Source organism: Centropristis striata, chromosome 24 (assembly GCF_030273125.1).
Source record: "Centropristis striata isolate RG_2023a ecotype Rhode Island chromosome 24, C.striata_1.0, whole genome shotgun sequence".
In the NCBI taxonomy this organism is placed as follows: domain Eukaryota; kingdom Metazoa; phylum Chordata; class Actinopteri; order Perciformes; family Serranidae; genus Centropristis; species Centropristis striata.
Genome location: NC_081540.1, coordinates 5,180,663 through 5,200,318, shown reverse-complemented (window position 1 = coordinate 5,200,318; position 19,656 = coordinate 5,180,663). Strand labels below are relative to the sequence as shown.

Here is a 19,656-nt window from a genome sequence, read left to right as displayed (position 1 = left end):
CTCGGCACGACAAAACAGGAGGATTTTTTTTGTCAAACTAAGCAATAAGAGATATGTGTTTTTGCCTCGTTCACACACAGAATATCTAAAAAGTATAGAGAAAAAATACTCCTTAGGGGCTCTTAAAAAGTAGATTTTCCAGCATTTTTTTTAAAGAGCAGCTTTGATCCATTCCCGCCTCCTTAACAGCTTCTGTGATGCAGCCGGAGAGCCACTTAAGCGTGATATCTCCCCCTCTGAGTCTGTCCATCTCCCTCCACATAACCATGGATACAGTAAGGCATCAGTAACACGCTTCACGCTGCCGGTTCTGCAAAAACCCCACCTGAATCTACAGCATGTAACGTTAGAACACCGACAGATATTAAAGCAGCAGAGAAACCTGAAAGTTTGCCTCGGATATGTTCAGCGTGCTCTGTCGTGGACGTTTTTTTGCAAATGGGAAAGGAAAAAAATGCACATTTAGTAAATGATCACAGTAGCAGTACATGAATATAATACAGTTTACATAGTAGCATGTTTGCATGATTTAAATTAAAATATAATACGTTATAGCTACTAAAATACAGTGTTCGATTCTGTCAGAACTCCCTGCAAGAAACAAAACGTTTCCCCACAAATGTCAGACTTTTAGCCGGAGCTAAGACCTGTCAGACCCCTGAGAATACAGATTTAATGAGTCCCGATAAATTAAACTGAAACATGAACCGAGTCTTAATAAATCGGTTCTGCAAAACACTATTTAAACAGGCAGTTAATGTCTAACACACAGTACTAGTCAGACGTTTGGATGCACTTTCATTCAATGTTTTTTCTTTATTTCTTATCAGAAATAGTTAAGATTATACCAAAAGTGTGCAAAGGTGGCCATGAAATATTTTTGCACACTTGTTTTTTACAGATTGTGTCAGAGAAGACGTCTTCTGCATTGAAAAATTAAAGATTTATAATAATTACGTCATCAAAAATGTGATTGCAAGTGCAGAAAACAGTGCAAGCTCTTTATATTTTAGATTCTGAAATAGTAAAAACTTGCCTGATTCCATAGTTTTACAGTTTTATATATCAGACAGGGTATTTTTGATGTCTATGTTATTAATCTGCAGCGTGCAAAAACATCAGAAATAAAGAAAAAACACCTTGAATGAGAAGAAGTGTCCAAACTTTCCTCTTGTACTGTATCTCTGAGGTATATTAATGGCTATATGATTCAATAAATCATTAAACCTGTGTTCACATAAAACACCCTTAAGGTGTCAATTTCTTGTTGTTTCAAAAATAATTCACATTCAACACATAAATAGACATAAAAAATATACAAATATAGTTTATATTAGGATAAGGTGGTGGCTTCAAGTTTCGAGATTCTACGTCGGATCTGGAGTCATAAAGTGCTTCAAGTGTTGCAGTTTTTTTTGTTTTTTTTAACCTACGTAACTGTGACGGAGCAAAGGTTCATCTCATGGGAGTTAGTCCAGCTCCACGTCACTCTCTTTGGGTTTGCGGCGTTTGACCCGGCCCGTCCCCGGTGAGCGGCTCCTCCTCTGGCCGGCGCCGCCGCCAGCAGCCACTTTGGGCACTTGGATGGAGTTGACGGCGTTCTGGGGTGAATCTGTGGTGGCGTCCTCCAGAGAGCCGGGCTGAGACTCCACAGAGGTCCTGGTGATCTGGTGGAGGAGAGCCCCATCCTCTCTTTTCTCCTCCTCCACCTCCTCCTCTTCCTCCTCAGGCTTGAACTCCTCCACAGCATCTCCTCCGTTCTCCTCCTCTCGTCCCGACTCCTCCGTGCTCTGGTGTTTGCCGTCAGTGTCGGAGTCTTCGGCGTCCGCCTCCTCTCCCTCGGTCCCGGTCACCGCCTGGCTCTGAGGGTCACAACAAGACAACAGTGAATTATCTCACAGCCGTAATTAACTGAACTGAAGCAACTAATTACAGACACACGTTAGTTCCATGGCAACAGTCACAGCTATTACAATTAGCGTTGCTTAATCAGGGCAGAGAGGCTGCAGTGAAAAGGACAAAGTAATTGTATTTATTTTATTTAATTATATATATTTATATTTTATAGAAACTGTATATATTTTTCAATACTTATTTAGACATATTTCTTTTATTTTCTATTTCGTAGATAACGTATATATATTTAAGATATATTTAGACTTATTTAATTTTTTTCTATTATATAGATACTGTATATATATTTAATATTTATTTAGACATATTTAATTTATTTTCTATTTTATATATATAAATATATATTTTTAAAATATTTTTTGACTAGCATGTCGTTGTAATTAGCTACAAATAAAATAAATGTAATAAAATAATAAATATATTTATAATTAAATATATAATTAATTATATATAATAATGTATGATTAAAATATAAAAAAACATTTAAACTATTTATTTAATTACACATACACAAAAATCTGTTTTTGCAATTTAAATGTGTTTATAATTATATTACTAATATGTTGTATTTAAAAACAAATGCTTAAAATGTAAAATAAATATGTTACTGTAATAAGCTTCGTATATAACTAAATATATAATTAATTATATATAATATATAATTAAAATAGAAAAAAAAATGTAATAACACATACAAAAAATGTTTTTGTCTTTTATTGCAATGTAAATGTGTTTATTATTATATTACTAATATTTAAAAAACAAATAAATAAAATGTGGAAAAATATTTTTTTAAATTGAACTAATGTGTAGCTGTTATTAACTACATACCATGAATATAAAAATAATTCTATAACATAATATATAATAAAAAGTGATCAGAAAGAGTTGTCAGCTGACAGAAACAGCAGACGTCCCTCAGCTGCAGCAGCGTGTTGCTGCCAAACAAAACAGATTTGTTCAGTCGCTCTAATTGGATGGTGAGATTATCTTTTCCCACAGGATTAGAATTAGTGTCGCAGTAGGTCAGATTCTTCTTTAAGGTGCGGTAACTCAGCGGTCATGTTCAGGATCTCGCTGCTCATTTAAAAATAGGTGTTGTTCAAAACCAGAATACAGCTCGTTATTCTGCTGCAGCAGCATTATGTCATCGCACTGACGCCGCTCACATTATATCACAGCTTTACATTATATAAATATAAATCATTTCTTTAATTTAATTTTCTTTATTTGTAACTTTGACATTTTATTTAATAATTTATGGTGTTTATAATTTTATCTTTTTATTTTATGTTTTGTGTCTCCTGATTTTTTTTTTATCACATTGAACTTCACACATTGATCCAACTGCATCTATAACTATCGTATTGTATTTTATTTTTAAATGAAAAACAAAAAAAACAACTGATCAATCAATCGATGAGAGACTTTTTGTAGTTGTTTTAAGTCTCTTTGTGGTCATTTTGCCCCTATTTAAAGTTGTTGGGAGCCTTTTTGTGGCCTATTTGAAGCTGTTTTGTATCATATTGTAGCTGTTTTAAGTTTCTTTGTAGCCTTTTTGTATCTCTTTGTATCTGTTTTTGACTCTTTGTAGCACTTTTATATCTGTTTGTAGCTGTTTTAAGTCTCTTTGTGGTTATTTTGCCCTTTTCATAATAGTTGAGAGAGTTTTTGTGGCCTATTTGTTGCCTTTTTGTATTCCTTTGTCGTTGTTTTGACCTATTTGTAGCACTTTTGTTTTTCTTTCTCGTAGTTTCATGCTTCTTTGTGGTCATTTAGTCTCTTACTAGCTGGTACCTGTGTCTTCAGTAATCTAACCATGATAATAATGCCTGACAAACCATTTATTAAGAGTATTTAAACGTGTGAATGCTAAACTACGGTAACTTCAGAGGGTCAAAGTTGAGCCAGAAAGTCTGTAAATGATCAGATATTTGAGTATTGATCCTACCTTTGAAGAGACTCGTTCCTCCTCCGACGCCTCCCCTCCCTGCTCCTCACTCTCTCCTCCCTGCTCTCCCTCTGCAGCGGCCTCCTCTCCGTCATCTTCATCCTCAGCATCGGCCGAGGCGCTGGCGTTCCCCTCCTCCGTGAGCTCCTCCACCGGCGTGGACTCCTCGTTTTCTGCAGCAGCCTCCTCCTCCTCCTCCTCCTCCTCCTCCTCCTGCGTGTCCCCAGATGGCTCTTCTCCTCCTCCACTCTCCCCACCTGCTGCTTCTTCCTCCTCTTTAAACTCACACACCTCACACTCTGCTGCCTCCTCCTCCTCCTCTTCCTCACCCTCCTCTCCATTTTCTGTCGTCTCTCCTTCACCTGCTGTTGTCTCTTCTGCCACCTCCTTGTCACTCTCCTCCTTCTCCTCTTCCCCAGTTCCTGTCTCTTCCTCGTCTCCTCCTGTTCCCTCCTCCTCCTCCTCTGCTGCTGCTCCCTCTTCCTCCTCTCCTGTCTCACCCTCACCTGTGTTGTCGCTGGTTTCCTCTCCCTCCTCTCCTTCTGCTGCTACCTCCTCTCCCTCCTCCTCCTCTTCCTCCTTCTCCTCCTCCTCCTCATCTCCAGCAGCATGGCACGTGCATTCTTCCTCCTCCTCTTCCTCTACATCCTCTAACTTCTCCTCCTCCCCAGCTTCCTCACCACCTCCCTCTTCTCCCTCCTCCTCTTCTTTCTCCTCATCTTCCTCTTGGATCGTCTCCTCTAACACCACATCAGCTTTGATGTCCTCCTTAGTCTCATCCTCCTCCTCCTCCTCCTGCACCACCTCTAAGTTCCCCACCACCTCCTCTGTGACCTCGCTGTCTCCTTCGTCCTCTACAGGTTTTGGCGCCAACATACACGTGGGCGACGGGCTTTTCTTGCACTGCAGGATCTTGAGGAGGTCGAACTCCATCATGACGGGAGCTTCGGCCGCCAGCGGGTTGGTTTTAAAAGGCCGAGCGGCCAGTTTCTTACGGACGCAAGCGTCACAGGGGCAATATTCATCCTCGCTGCGCTGGTCGCTGAACTCTGCCGTCATCTCGTCGTCGCTCAGGGACTCAGCTGTTTTTACTGACTGGTTCTTCATGACCTGAAAATTAGATCAAACGTTATCTTTCAAGCCTTTAAAGCAGGTATATTCATATTTCTGATATTGTGTATTTAAAACCAAATAAATAAATAATAATAATAATAATAATAAATAAATGTGGAAAAACACTTAAAAAATGGAAGATGTTATTTTATATATATATGTGTGTGTGTGTGTATGTGTGTGTGTGTGTGTGTGTGTGTGTGGCTAATTACATCTTCCATTTTTATCTTCTAATAATATTAATAAAAATATGTATTTTGTATTATATTACTGATATTGGAACAAACATGCAGATGTAATTAGCTATATATAATTTATTATATAATATAAAATATTATTAAAATAGAAAAAAATACATAATATTAATAATAAAAATATATCTTTATTATATTACTGATATTGTGTATTTAAAACTAAATAAATAAAATGTGGAAAAACATTTTAAAAAGTGGAACAAACACGCAGCTGTAATTAGCTACATATCTAATTAAATATATAATTAATTATAAAACTTTATATATAATTTAAATGGAAAAAAATACATTTAACTTAAAGAAATGTAAAGAATAATATTTTATATATTTTTTATTTATTTTTTATTATATTAGTGATATTGTGTATTTAAATCAAATAAATAAAATGTTGAAAACATTAAAAAAAGGAACATGTAGGTACGTAGATAATTAAATAAATATACATTTAACTTGAAGAATAATATCAATATAATGGAAAATATCATTCCTTATACCCTGTATGATATAAAGAGGATTAGTTACCTTCAGGATGCGTCTCCTCCTCTCCGTCATGGTGGACTCTCTGGACAGGTTCCCTCTCTGCGGCGGGCGCGGCGACCTCCCTCCTCGGCCGGCGCGGCCCTGGATCTTCTTCACCTCGCGCTCGATGCTGCTCTGGATGCGGCGGCTCACCTCGTCCTTCAGCTCTCCGATCATGGTGTCCAGGATGAGGCTGTCGTCCAGGTCCCAGCGCACCTTGAACTCGGCCATGGCGTTGATGTAGTGGTTCATGAACTGCTTCTCCAGCTTCTTGAGGAGGTGCAGCACCCACACCGGATCGGGGTCCTGGGAGAGTTTCTTGGACAGAGGAGCTCTGAGGACGGTGGGCGGCGTGCCGGAGCTGGTGTCATCCAGCGTCTCGTTGTCTGTGGGAGACTTGGAGCTGTTGTCTGGGGAGCCTTTGTCAGAAGACGAGGGGTTGTCCGTGTCTTTGGGGCTGTCCAGACTAGGAGGGACCGTGTCTTGTTCTTCACTCTGACCCGGCTCCTCCTCTTGTTCTGCCTCTGCTCCCTCCTCCTCCTCTTCTTCAGCCTTCTCTGCTCCCTCTAAAGACGCCTCTACTGTTATGTTCTGTTTTGCCTCATCTCCACCTTGATTCTCCTTCCCCGACCCCCCCGAGCCGCTGCTCATCCCCACGCCGGACGAGGACCTGGGAGGAGTCACCTGCTCCGGGCCGACCTCCTTCCCCCCGTCAGTGTAGGTGGGCTCAGTGAGCCACAGGGACTGCAGGATGACCATGATGTCCTGGTACTGCTGGTTGTGGCCCTTCTCTTGGTGGAGGGCCGGGCTCCCTGCAGGCTCGATGAGCTGCAGCTGGGCCAGACAGTCCAGCAGGCCCCGGGCTGACGTGCTCAGCCTGCGACCGTAAACTGGAGACACCTGCAGAGGAAACACAAATCTGAAAATCTGGCATTTTTTGCAAAGCTTCACAAGATTATGTTAATTTTTCTGGCATTTCTTGAACAAAGCCTATTCCCTTTCTTAATTGCACGACAGTTTTACCTCTTTAGACAGAGAAAACACATAACGTTAAGTCTAGGCCTGTCACAATAAAACATTTTTTAGGACGATATATTTTCCCAGAAACTATCATGATAAACGATAGTATCGTTGTACCGATGTTGTTTTAGTTTTATAATGATATTAGAGCATTATAAGTTCATCCTTTTCCACAGCAATGCATTTTTAAATCTCTAGAATATTAAACATTGATATTGGAATGTGGAAAATAAATATTAAAATATCCTAGATAAATAAAACCTGAATAAATGAAATACAACCAAAACAAATAAAATAGTCCCTTTTTAAAAAAAATCTTCTATTGTGTCCATTTTTATATATCGAACAATAAGTCGAAATAAGTAATTATCATGACAGGCCTATTTACGTCCATTCTATATCCTCGTAAATCTGGCATTTTTTGCAAAGCTTCACAAGAATCTTAAAAAATGCAGCCTATTTTGTTGATCTAATCACAATCTACAGCCTTGTGCAACCTGTGATGAGGTTAAAGTTTTACCTCCGGCATGCTGCGGCATCGACCCAGCGAGGAGCTCAGCAGGACCTTCATCACTGCAGACTGCAGGTTTCTGGGCAGAGAGTCGCTGCTCACCAGTTTGGGCAGAGCTGCAACATCTGGAGCTGGATCTGAACTCTTCTCCTCCTCTGCTGCTTCCTCCTCTTTCTCTCCTTCCTCTTCAGCCTCAGCTTTCTCCTCTGCGTCTCCTGCCTCAGGACTCTCCTCCTCCTTTGCTGCCTCCTCCTCCTCTGCAGGTTTCTCCTCCTCCACATTCTCCTGCTCCTCCTCGTCGCCCAGTGCCAGCATGCTGCTGTTAGCGGGGATGCTACGCAGCCAGTCGCTGACCACCTCGTTGGGGGAGGCGTTGGGCAGGTAGGCGGGGGACAGATCCACCTCCTCCTGCTCCACCTGCTTCCTGCTCCTCTGAGACTTTTTACTCCTGGCCTCGCTGGTTCTGCTGGCCTTGGACTGGCGGCTGTGTGGACGTGCAGCAGCCCTGCTCTCCTTCAGCAGGTCAGCAGCAGACAGAGAGTGAGACAGCGTGCTGTCGCTGCACGTCTCCACTTTGCTGCTCCGCTTGGGGCTCTGCAGCAAACAGGGGCTTAAAGGTTTCACTTCTTTCTTTTGAGAAGTGCACGTTTTGGCGCTGCAGGTGGATTTCGCCTTGTGATCTTTGACTGACTCCCCTCCTTTACTCTCCTTTGAGGCTTTTGAAGCTGCAGACTCAGGCCTGAGGCTGCAGGGACTCTTGGAGTGCACGCTCGCCGCCTTTTCCTCTGCAACATCTTCTTCTTCCTCTTTGGCTGCACTGGCTGGTCGACTGCTGGTCTGATTTTCAGCCTCGTTATCTCCTGCATCTCCGGCTTCGTTTGCATTTTTAGCGCTGGTGCTTGCAGACGACTTGCTCCGAACTTTAGCGCTTGCTGAGGACATTGCAGAAGATGTCCTGTTGTCTGGCGCCTCCACATTGCTCTCTTTTGAAGCAGACTTCACGCTCTCTGTTTTAACGTTGATTCCTGCTTCAGCTGGGCTGGCACTAGTTTCTTTCGGCTTCTGAGCTTTGCCACAACATTTACAGGAAGACTTGCGCGACCTGCTGCTTTTAGCTGACAAAGCACTGGCTCCTCGTTCTGGTTTTTGCTCTACAGCTTCTTCACCTTTATCCTCGCTCTGTCCCGGCGTTTCAATAGTTGGAATATCGACCGCTGGACGCTCCTGAGTGCTCTTACTGTTGGACTTTTGGGAGATAGTGGACTCTGTTTCCTCTTTCTCTTCTTGCTCAGCTGCCACAGCTGGAGTTGCCGTCTTTACTCTGCTCTTTCTCTCAGAGTTTGCATTAAAAGAAACATTGGACTTGCCGCTGTCTGAGTCGGCAGTTTCTTGGTCTTCCGGCAGCCCGAGAGACACCGAGCCTGATGAGTTTCTGCTCAGCGGCTGCTCCGTGCCTCCTGATTCTCTCCTCTGTCTTTTGCTGGAGGACGACAGGACGCTGGCAGCTCGCTCAGGAGCCTCCTCACTTTTCGGCTCCTCCTTTTCTTTCTGTGTCTTCTCGTGTGCTGAAGCAGCTGCACAGCTACATTTGGACTTGCTGGATTTTGCAGAGTGAACCGACAAAGCGCTCGGGCCTCTTGACTCTCCAGCCAGTTGGGATTTGGGTTTCCTCCCGGGTGAGAGCATCTGGCTTTGAGATTTACTTCTTGTTGCATTGTCCTCCACATCAGCTGTTCCCTTATGATTGGATTTATGCGATAAAGCAGCTGAAACATTAGATTTCCCAGATTTAGCAGAAGCAGCGCTCGGGGCTCTCTCCCCATCAACATCCTCTGGTGTTTTTATGGTGACATTTGGACTTGGTGACACTGATTTGACGTTTTTACCAGACCTGTTGGAAGTGGTGGACCTCACTGAGACTTTGGACTTCACAGACAGGACACTGGCTGCCCGCTCTTCAGTTTGCTCCTCTTCTGCAGGAGGAGGAGCATCATCTTCATTTGGACTTGGAGACGCTGTCTTTTGGTTTGATTTCTGGGACTTGCAGGACTTTGCAGAGAGGTGTGACTTCCCGGACATGGCGCTTGGCGTCCTGTCCTCTCCCGTCTTCGCCGGAGAAGCCACTCTGGAACTTTGAGACTTTGCAGATTTAGCAGAGATCACACTCTCTGTCCTCTGCTCTTCCTCTTCTACCATCTCGTTTTCCTTCTCCGCCACTTCCTCAACATTATTGTTCGACTTGCATGACTTTGAAGATTTCACAGACGTGTTAGATTTAGCTGATCTGTAGGACACTTGACTCGCTGCCCTCTCCTCTCCATCTCCTCCAGGAGAGCATGACCTTTCCGGAGCTTTGCCGGACTTATGGGATTTATGTGACTTGGCAGAAAGATTGGATTTGGCCGACATGGCACTTGTTGCTCTCGCTTCTGCCTCAATTCCCTCCTCCTGTTCTGTTTCTTCGGGTTTGTCGGCCTCCTTCGCCACTGGAGACGCTGCTTTTGCACAGTGACTGCAGGTGGACCTGTGAGACGTGCCGGACTTCGCTGACACGTTTGATTTTGTAGATTTAGCTGATTTAACAGACAGGATGCTGGCAGGTCTGTCTGACTTGCAGGACTTAACAGAGAGGACGCTGGGAGTTCTTCTGTTCTGTGTATCATCCTCCTCCAGAGCTGCGTCGTCTGTTGGGGATGCAGGTTTAGTCGTTATCTTGACTGAAGCGCTGGTCTTTGCTGAAGCTCCAGATTTAACAGATAAAGAGCTGTGAGCTCTCTCTACAGGGTTCTCTCCCTCTGCTTCCTCTCTGGTCTTCGTGTCGCTGCAGTTTGACTTGTGAGACTTGGCGGACGTGGCACTGGGGCTTCTCTCCTCACCGTCCTCTGCTGCCTCGCCATTGCTGCCCTCACAGCCAGACTTGTGAGACCTGTGGCTTGTGGCCGAGGTGGCACTTGGCGCCCTCTCTTCCCCTTTCTCTTCCTCTTTCTCTTCCTCTTCCTCCTCCTCTTCTGCCTCATGGTTGGACGTTACACTACACGCTCTGTCCTCCTCCTGGATGTTGGATATGGCAGAGCAGCGTCCATAGTTGGTGAGGTTGGTCTTATTGGATTGCGTGGACTCAGCTGAACCACCTGAACCGTCTGAGCCGTCGTTGTCGCTGCCGTTACTAGATTTCTCGTGGTTGGAGAGGGGCGTCGGAGGCTTGGGAGAGGTGTGGTTGGACCTCTGTGATGCTCGACTGTTAGAACCAGAGTTTGCATGCTTGCAGCCACCACAGTTAAGACAAACGCTCCCTGACTGCCGAGAAGGTCCCGTCCCATTGGACAAGCCACTAACAACCCTCTTTATCTCTTCGTCCTCATCGTCTGCAGCCCCCTCCTCTTCCTCTGAGATTGGGAGCTTGGTTTTGCTGGACCTGCAGGAGGTGCTGCTCATTTTAGACTTGGAGCTCGGAGCTCGATCCATTTCCTCTGCTTCGGCGGCTAAATGTGGCGTGTCTGCTCCACAGTGACAGGAGGAGGCTGCAGACGGCGCTCTGCTCGCTGGTTTGTCACTCAGGTGAGTGTGGGAGGCTGCGGATGGCGACAGGTCATTTCTGTGGCTGCACTGTGAGGCGCTGGGGGGCAGCTCATCATCCTGGTCTTCTTTGAGCGACTGCAGGACGTGTGAGGAGATGCTGATTGCAGACAGCGGACGCTCTGTCTCTTCCTCGATCATTTCCTCGTCCTGTACTGACTTCCGGCTCAGTGGCCGCAGGCTGCTGTCCGTGGCGACCACTTCGCTCTGGCTGCAGCACCGACTCACCTTGCACACCTCCAGGTGCGTATCTCCGTCCTGATCCGACACAACTCTGCTCTCAACCTGCTCCGACACAAACATCTCCTCCTGCACCAGCTGGCTCTGATCCGACCCTCCTCCTCCTCCACAGTTGGAGACTCTTGCCCGACAACGCAGCACCCTCCTGGAGTTACAGGACGAGGAGGAGCTGGAGGAGTGTGTGTGTCTCATGACGGCGTGGCTGGCTGCGTGTGGCGGAGGGACGGGAGCCGGTTTGTGGCTGTGTGCCGGGTTCTCCCACAAGTCGTACTGCTGCTCCGGTCTGTGGTAGCAGCAGGGGCATCGGTTCACCCCCAGCATGTGCTGCAGAGGCCGGCTGGAGTACTCCACGCCCTCAGGGTCGTACGATGCAGAATCAGGGTCGGAGCAGCTCTCTGATTGGACCTGCTGCAGGTAGCAGGGCGCGGCCTGGCTCAGGGGGCAGCACTCGTTAGTCAGAGACGGGGATTTTTTAACTTGTGTCGACCACTGCAGCGTCTCGTCGTTGTGCAGGCGGAAGCGAACCCTCATCTCCACCGAGAGGCTGCCGTCTTTATTGACCAGCACGCGCTTCTCAATGTCGTCGTTCATGATGCTTGGTCGGTTCTGGGAGTAGGTGCTGACGCCGTTCCCGTACGACTTCTCTGACGATAAGGAGAAACGAGTGGAGCGGTTTGAGGAGTCAGAGCGAGGGTGGATGATGCTTTTCTTGGTTTCCAGACCAAAGTTAACTAAACAGAGACAGAAAGAGAGAAAAGGGAATGTAAATTAAACGGCTCCTCTCTCTCTGTTGCAGGATGAAGAGATTCAAAAGATCCTTCTCTCCTACAGCCATCAGGCTGTCTCATTCTAACACAGTTACCAGACCCACTGAATTTCCCCTCAGGGATAAATAAAGTAATTCAGATTTTTTTTAAATTAGATTTTGATTCTCTTACCGTTTTTCTTGCTCTCGTGCCCCTCGCTGTAATTGCTGGCTCTGGACTGAGCTCCGTGCGGCGGGGATCTTGCTCCTTGAGTTGCAGGAGACCGGGCCCCGTTTCCAGGCGTCCTGGGGCCGAGGCCGGGGAGCTTCTCCTCCGAGCTCTTCCTGATGAAGTTCACCAGCATCGGGCTGAAGGCTTCCCGGCCGACACACACCAGCACGCCGGGACACGTCATGAGGCTCTGCACGCTGTCGATCTGGAAACAAACTCAGCGTCACTTCACGATACGATACAAAATCATGGCTGCACATTATAAAAATGAGACACTTCTTACCCTGCGTCCCTCTGCAGTGTAAAGCTTCCGGACATGAAACTGCATCACCTCAGACACTTCGTCTAGAAACGCCCTGAGGCTGCGGGTCGACCTCCGGCCCAGCACCACGCTCCTCCTCATCCCCGGCTCGCTGTTCTTCACCAGCAGGATCCTCCGCTGCCTGTAGGAGAAGTGGCCCGGCGGCGTGGCGGATGAGGACTCGGGCCTCTGGGGCCGGCGGCTCTGATGGTACCAGATGGTTGGCCGTTTGCTGGCCAGCTCCATGTTGACGGGCTTAGCCTGGCGCCGGTCGGAGCAGAGGTAGCAGCCGCCGTCCTGCAGCTGCTCCAGGTGCTTGATGGAGTGGGTGCCGCGGGGCGTGGTCACGGTCCGCACGCCGAACGGCAGTGGCACCTGGATGTGGAAACACACATGCACATGTTCTGTTTCGTCTTGTCTACTGTCTTATACTTTGAGAGACTCTCTCTGCACTGCTCTCCAAAACTAAAAATCATGGATTTCTCAGCGCAATTGACACCATCTTCTCGACGAGAAGCCTGGGTTTGGGGGCCTGGCGGCTCTTTCCGTGGAGGACATTGAAGACATCTACCTATTCGGAGCCATGATTACAGGTCTTTTGCTGATCGGATTAGACATTGCCTTAGACATAGTTTATCAAGGAATACAGAAAACGGTGACTATAAACCGCAATATGGATAACATCTTGCAGAACCTGATGATTTTGCAAAGGCATATAAATAGTTTTGGAGACCAGAATGGACAAGAAGAGCAGTCGTGTAAATTGAATGCGGCCACTCGCCCTAAGCCCAAACAATCCCAATCTTATCTGCTTTCGGCCCCTCAACCAGCTCTGGCCTCGAGGCCGTTGCTGAAACAACAACTCCCCTGGAAGAACACTGCAGTGAAACTTGCCCGACCTCCCCCACTTCCCACAGACACCTGCTGATTGTTGACTCTGTCTGGAACCTGACCAAGGCTGTCTCCATGGCAACTTGCTGTGTTATCGCTATGACATTTCTGCGAACTGAGGCACTGACTGCACCCACTGCCCTCCCCTGTTGCTAGTCAAGAGTTTTCATGTTGTAAAGTGTGTTGAGTATGTGCTTATGTTGCTCCTCCCCTCTCCTCATGTTATGCTGTATCTCTTTCTCGGATGTGAGAGGACGATAGCACTGTTTGTTCACCGCTTCTCCATCCGAAGTTTATTATATGTATGTTTATGTTTATGTATATGTACGGACGGGTTGATGGCTAATTCTTCCATCCCTGTCTTCCTGTCCTGTCCACCTCTATTGCCTGTTAGGTGTCTTTGACTGTCTAGAAAAGCGCGATATAAATTAAATGTATTATTAATATTATTATTAGACATCTGTGTGTGCAGCTTCAAAAGAGAACTCGCCACCACAACTGTGGTCCCACTAACCTTTTGGGAAAGGTCGTCCAGCAGGGCGTCGAAGCATTTGAAGCTGCGCTTGTGAATGGCCATCCGGACGCCCCCGAACTGGCTGTCGCCGCTTTTGTAGAAGGTGATCCGCTTGGCCGGGGTGGTTACATGGGCGGGGCGCGAGTTGGAGGGGGGTCGCGGGGGGAGGGGCGAGGCATGTTTAGACGGGGGCCGGGGGTCCCACATCCCTGCCTGGACCGAATGCATGCTGCGAGCTCACACACACCTGCAGGACACACAGACGCAGGATGTGAAGAAGTTGTTGAATATAAAAACAGTGCATCTATAAACCAAAACAGTCACCAAACAATACTTCAAATGCAAAAGTTTTATTCTATTATTAACACACTTTCTAATCAGAGTCACGAGGTCGCAACACCTAATCAGGATCCTGGACGGAACATCTCTTCAGGGTGTTACATGTGTCATTTGGCTTCAGCCTTATGTACAAAGTCATCCAGATCAAACCTGTAAGCTGCCAGGAAAAAGCTTTGTTACTCAATAAAAGTTTTGTTGTCCCGCAATATTTCCTGCATCCAGTAAATAATATGCATAAAAATTCACTTAAGATTCCCAGTGATTCTCAAAATAATTTGGAGCAAAAATGCTTGGATTGGCACAGAAAACAGTCACAAATTGTAAAGTCAGAACTACCTACAGGTGCATCTCAATACATTAGAATATGATGTAAAAGTCAATCTCTAGTAGTCCAAGTCAAACAGCGCCAACCAAGTATTGAGACATACTTTTCAAAGGCCAACATTTCCATATTAAACATACTTTTTAAATTTGCTTTTTGTAATATTCAAATTTTTTGAGACACTGAATTTGAGGTCTTCAATAAATGTAAGCCATAATCATTATAATTAGAAGAAATTAAATAAATGAAGACATGAAATGTTTCATTCTGTGTGTAATGGATCTATATAATGTGTTATTTCACCTTTTTTTTGAATTACTGACATAACTAAACTTTTCTATGAGATTCTGATTTATTGAGATGCACCCGTACATGCATATCTACATACATGTTGAAGAGCGAGTCTTACAGCTGCTATATTTAGTGGATCAGCCCGGCACACATATGGAAATCCTATTTAGAAAAGACGTAAACTTTCTGTCCTGTTACTGAACAGCTTGCACAATGTGCTACATAATGATTCTAACCTGATCTGCTCTCACAGCCACCAGATGAACTGCTGCTAACTCTGCAGTGAAGCTGAATCTGTTTATTTGTTTTAGGACCAATAGACAAACTATTTCAGCTGTTCATCCATTTCTTTTATCTAACTATTTAATTATTTTATTCATCATTTGTATTGAATTATTTTAGCCCTTTATTCAATATTTGTAGCTGACTATTTCATTAATTTGTTTATTTTTTAGCAGAATAATTCAACTTTTTTTATCCGATGTCTTTTATCAAATTGTTTAATTAATTTCTCCATTTTTAGCTCACTATTTCAACATTTATTTAATTATTTGTACCTCATTATTTCAGCCCTTTATGCAGTATTTTTATCTTAATATTTCAACAGTTTTTTTCATTATTTTCAGCAAAATATTTCAACAGTTTGTCCCTTTCTATTATCTACCTATTTCATTAATTTATATATTTTTTTAGCTTACTAACTGTTTTTTCATTATTTTTAGTACAATTTTTCAGCTGTTAATATATTTATTTTTAAGTTACTATTTTATTAATTTATACATTGAATTAATTATTTTAGCCCTTAATTCAGTATTTTACCTAATTATTTTTAACCCTTTATCAATTAATTGTAGCTTATTATTTCAGCCTTTACTATTTCAATTTTCTTTTCATTATTTTTAGTACAATATTTCAACTGTTTATCCATTTCTTTCATATAACTATTTCATTAATATATCCATTATTTTTAGGTAATTATTTCAACATTTTTTTTCATTATTTTCTAGCAAAATAATTCAACTGTTTATCCATTCTTTTATCAGACTTTTTCAAAAGTTTATCCACTATTTTAGAAAAATATTCCAAATGTTTATTCCTTCCATTTGTCCATTTATCCTTCACTACCTGTTTGAACATCTGTGCTTGCTTACTAATAAGCTTTCATGCAATCTTACATTAATGCAAAATGTAGTATATGTAAGTCATATTGTTTCACTTTATTGTAAAAGCTAGAGTATTTTCCCTCTCTATTTGCCTTAAAAAACAAACATAAATCCTGATACGAGCAGCATAAAAACGAGTGCATCCTGCCCACAGTGACCCCTTATTGTTTCTTATATTCAACAGATGATAACAACATTAATGGTGACAGTCAGCGGTGATGACTTTCTGTCACCTGTGAAAAAAGGTGAATGTCATCAGCAGGCTTAAAGCAGCTTTAAAGCCCCATGAGGCGAGACTGCAGGCCAGAGCTCTGCTTTTAGCTGCAGACACTCAACGTGACGCTCGGCCTCCTAATCCCTCTGCAGCTCCAGCAACACGACGTCTAAACCAGCCGCCACGACAAATCATCACTTCTGAAAGTGATCCGATCTAAACATTATTATAGGCCAAAGGAAGCATGACGAGGGAGAATTCAGCTCCCACTCTCCTGCACAATATCATGTGTTTTACATGTTCGATATGAATTACAATCAATATTTAGTAATTTCCATTAAGGATGTATAAAAACCTTTAAAGGCCGTTTTCTCAACATGAGTTTTTCCTCATAAATCTCAACTTCAGCTCCACTTACAGACACCAAACTGACCAGTTTTATTCCTAACTAGATTCAATTATTCAGATCCTGATTTATACAACATTTTAATAAAGTTAATAAAAAACATATTTTTAATGACTTCCAACAGTATTTTCTGATTTATGAAATTATAAAAGGATATATCCCAATTTCCTTCTGCAAAAAACTTCAACAACCAAATAATATACTAACTTTGAAATTTACTTTATCCAGTGGTAAGATTTATGTCCTGGAAATATATGCAAATTAGCTCATATTTAATGCATAATTTTCATATCCAAACAAATAATTATTGTCTTAAAGTAAATAAAAAACTGGGGAAGTTTCTTGTTGATATATTTAATATAAATTAGTTTTAAGAGACAATAAATGGCACAACATAGCCTTCAGAAATATAACATTAAAGCTTTATCTTCATGCATGATTTACACAACATTTTATTACTAAAAACATGACCAAAACTGTTTTTTCTATGGCTTTATGAAATCATAAAAGGAGATATCCCAATTTCCTTCTGTAAAAAAACTTTGAATCCAATATATCGAAATTTGCTTTATCCATTGTTCAGATTTATGTCCTGGAAATATATCCAAATTAGTGCATATTTAACGCTTCAATTGCATATCTAAACATAACATTTCAGTAAACTTGTAATGCAAAAAAATACAGTTTTAAAGTTCATAACAAACTGGGGAAGTTTCTTAGTGATATATTTAATATACATTAGTTTTAAGAGACAATAAATGGCACAAAACAGCCCTAAATGCATTTAAAAACAACATTAAAGCTAAATATTCATACACTCACCCTTTGAGCATATTAGCAACAACTTTTCACCACTATATTTGAACTTTGGACCCATTTTAGCACATTATACAACCAAAGATTACTTCACCACAAAGCCATTGTCAACCAAAGAGCCGTTTTTCCACTTTAAGACTTTTAAACTGAATGCACTGAACCATCTATTAGTTTCTCTACTCACATATTCAGGAAACATGGTCCAAGGAGGTGAGAAAAGGCTGCAGGGGAATCAGTCGGAGCAGGGCCTGACCGCCAGAGTCAGAGCAGCAGATAAAAAGCTGGAGTCATACACTAAGACGCTCTCTGGGTAAAATGGCAGGCGGTATAATCAGGTGCAGGGAGAGGGGGAAGAGGGCGGATGGAGAGAGAGAGGAGAGAGGAGAAGACAGGAGGGGGAGGCTAAGGATAGAAAGAAAAGCCTGCTTAAGGAGCTGTGTGCAGGAGGATGAGGAGGAGGAGGGGGGGCTGTGGAGAGGCCAAGAGAGTGATGTTCTTATGCACGCCGCACTTGACCCGGAGAGGAGACCGGGGCTGATTTGCAATTTTGATGCTTTCTTTTATTCAGAACGTATCACAAGGAGGAAGGAAGGATGGCTGAAAGTCTTTATTTATTGATAATCTAGGAGAAATGTATGTTTTCTTTAAAAGAAAAGCTAAAATATGTTGTTTATCATAGAAATACACTGTAAAAACAGACATTATTGTTTAAATTTAAGCTTTCTGACAGTCCTTGAATGGATCACAGGTAAAAACAGACATTATCATTCACAGATCATAGCCTAAAAAAGTTATAAAAAATGAAGCTTAAAATTGTGATATTTCCGTCAGAATCACTTTATTCTACATGTGTCATTTAAAATGTTGCCAAAAATAAACAATTTTGGAATAACTAGGTCCAGTTAAAAACATTAAATTCTGCTGAGACGAACGTTCACGTGACAAATATTCACTGAAAATCGGTTTACACAGAGCCGAGAGGAGAGGACAGGAGAAGGGTTTTATTCATTAATAATTCAGGAGAGTGAGAGGTCTCTTTTCTGGAACCTTGAAACATATGTTTTCTTCAAAATATAGTCTAAAATACATTGTTTTTCGTAGAAAAAAACTGTAAAAACAGACATTATCGTCTAAATATGAGATTTCTGACAGTCCTCAAATGGGTCATAGTTAGAAAAAGTAGCCAAAGCAAAGCTTAAAATTGTGATTTTTCTGTCAAATTGACTTTATTCCTTTACTTTTTTACATGTTGGCAAAAAGGCCATGATTGATTCTGCTGAGATGGTCACGTGACAAATATTCACTCAAAAATCTGTTTACACAGAGCAGAGAGGAGAGGACAGGAGAGGCTGCGTAAAGTGTTTATTTATTCATAATTTAGGAGAGTGAAAAATCCCCACCGTTTGGTTTGTATTTGTGAGGGTAAAGGGTGAAAAAGAGAAATATTTCAAACTAAAATCACTTGCATATTGATCATTTTTAGGTATTTCATTCTCACAAATCCATCTGGACTTGCAGCAGAGTCTGGCCTCTAGCAGCGTGTTTGAACAGTCTGTACGTGTCAAATCAGAGATCTTTGTTTCTCAGCACATATTGTTCCTTCTTTCTCTCTTTCTCTTGTTCTCCGTCTCATTCTGTGTCTTTCTTAAACACACACATACGCACGGTGGCTGGAGCTGGAGAGGATTGTGATTACGGACAATCTGTCTGACAGCAGGACGCCTCCTGTTTAGAAATCACTGAAAAACACCAACTGCTCCTGTTGAACTGTGTTCAGGCAGGCTGGTTATTATTATAAGTATTATTATAATATTATTGGAGGAGCAGCTGAATACAAATGATGAGTAAATTGTGATCAGCTGGTCATCACAACAACAAAAAATCCTATTATTATTATCAGTCAGAGCCAATAAAATTCAACCTTACGTCATTCATTTATTCTATTTTTGCCTTGTCGTGACTTAGTTAAACCCCCTGACCACAACAAAGAGCTGTGTTTGGGTACAAAGTTTGAATTCTGGCAGTATAGATTAGAGTCCAACAGTATTGGTGTATATACTGTCTGATATGTGCCATTATAAAAACATTTTTTACACAATATGTAATGTAGAAAATGTTGATTGGCATGATTTAGAAGTGTTTTTATCATTGTTTTTGGACAGTAATTATGTTTATTTAGCTATCTATTCTTTATTTTCTTCTTTTGAATCCATTTCTTTATTCAATAATGTTTGAGAAAGCAGCTCTCTGAGTGCATTTGCAGAGAAGTGCACAAAAAAAATGGTGCGTTATCCACATAAAAAGGTCTATTTTAATTCCAGCTC

General features: G+C 42.6%; 1 protein-coding gene across 1 annotated transcript; it reads right to left on the bottom strand.

The window, feature by feature from the left end:
- Positions 1-1,469: 1,469 nt before the first annotated feature.
- On the bottom strand, positions 1,470-14,009 carry rp1l1a (rp1 like 1a). Its single transcript, XM_059328325.1, has 8 exons — positions 13,782-14,009; positions 12,359-12,751; positions 12,037-12,280; positions 7,562-11,829; positions 5,755-6,651; positions 4,511-4,975; positions 3,866-4,135; positions 1,470-1,862 (listed from the first exon to the last, which is right to left on the bottom strand). The coding sequence occupies exons 1-8, from the start codon at positions 14,007-14,009 to the stop codon at positions 1,470-1,472; spliced, it is 7,158 nt and encodes a 2,385-aa protein (XP_059184308.1).
- Positions 14,010-19,656: the final 5,647 nt, after the last annotated feature.

Bases quoted from the DNA above. Each gene is read 5' to 3' on its own strand.
- rp1l1a (XM_059328325.1), bottom strand. From the start codon at position 14,009: ATGCATTCGGTCCAGGCAGGGATGTGGGACCCCCGGCCCCCGTCTAAA. The intron at 11,830-12,036 runs GTAAGAGAATCA...GTCTCTGTTTAG, and splicing joins GCACGAGAGCAAGAAAAACG to TTAACTTTGGTCTGGAAACC. The intron at 4,976-5,754 runs GTAACTAATCCT...TCTAATTTTCAG, and splicing joins GGAGGAGACGCATCCTGAAG to GTCATGAAGAACCAGTCAGT.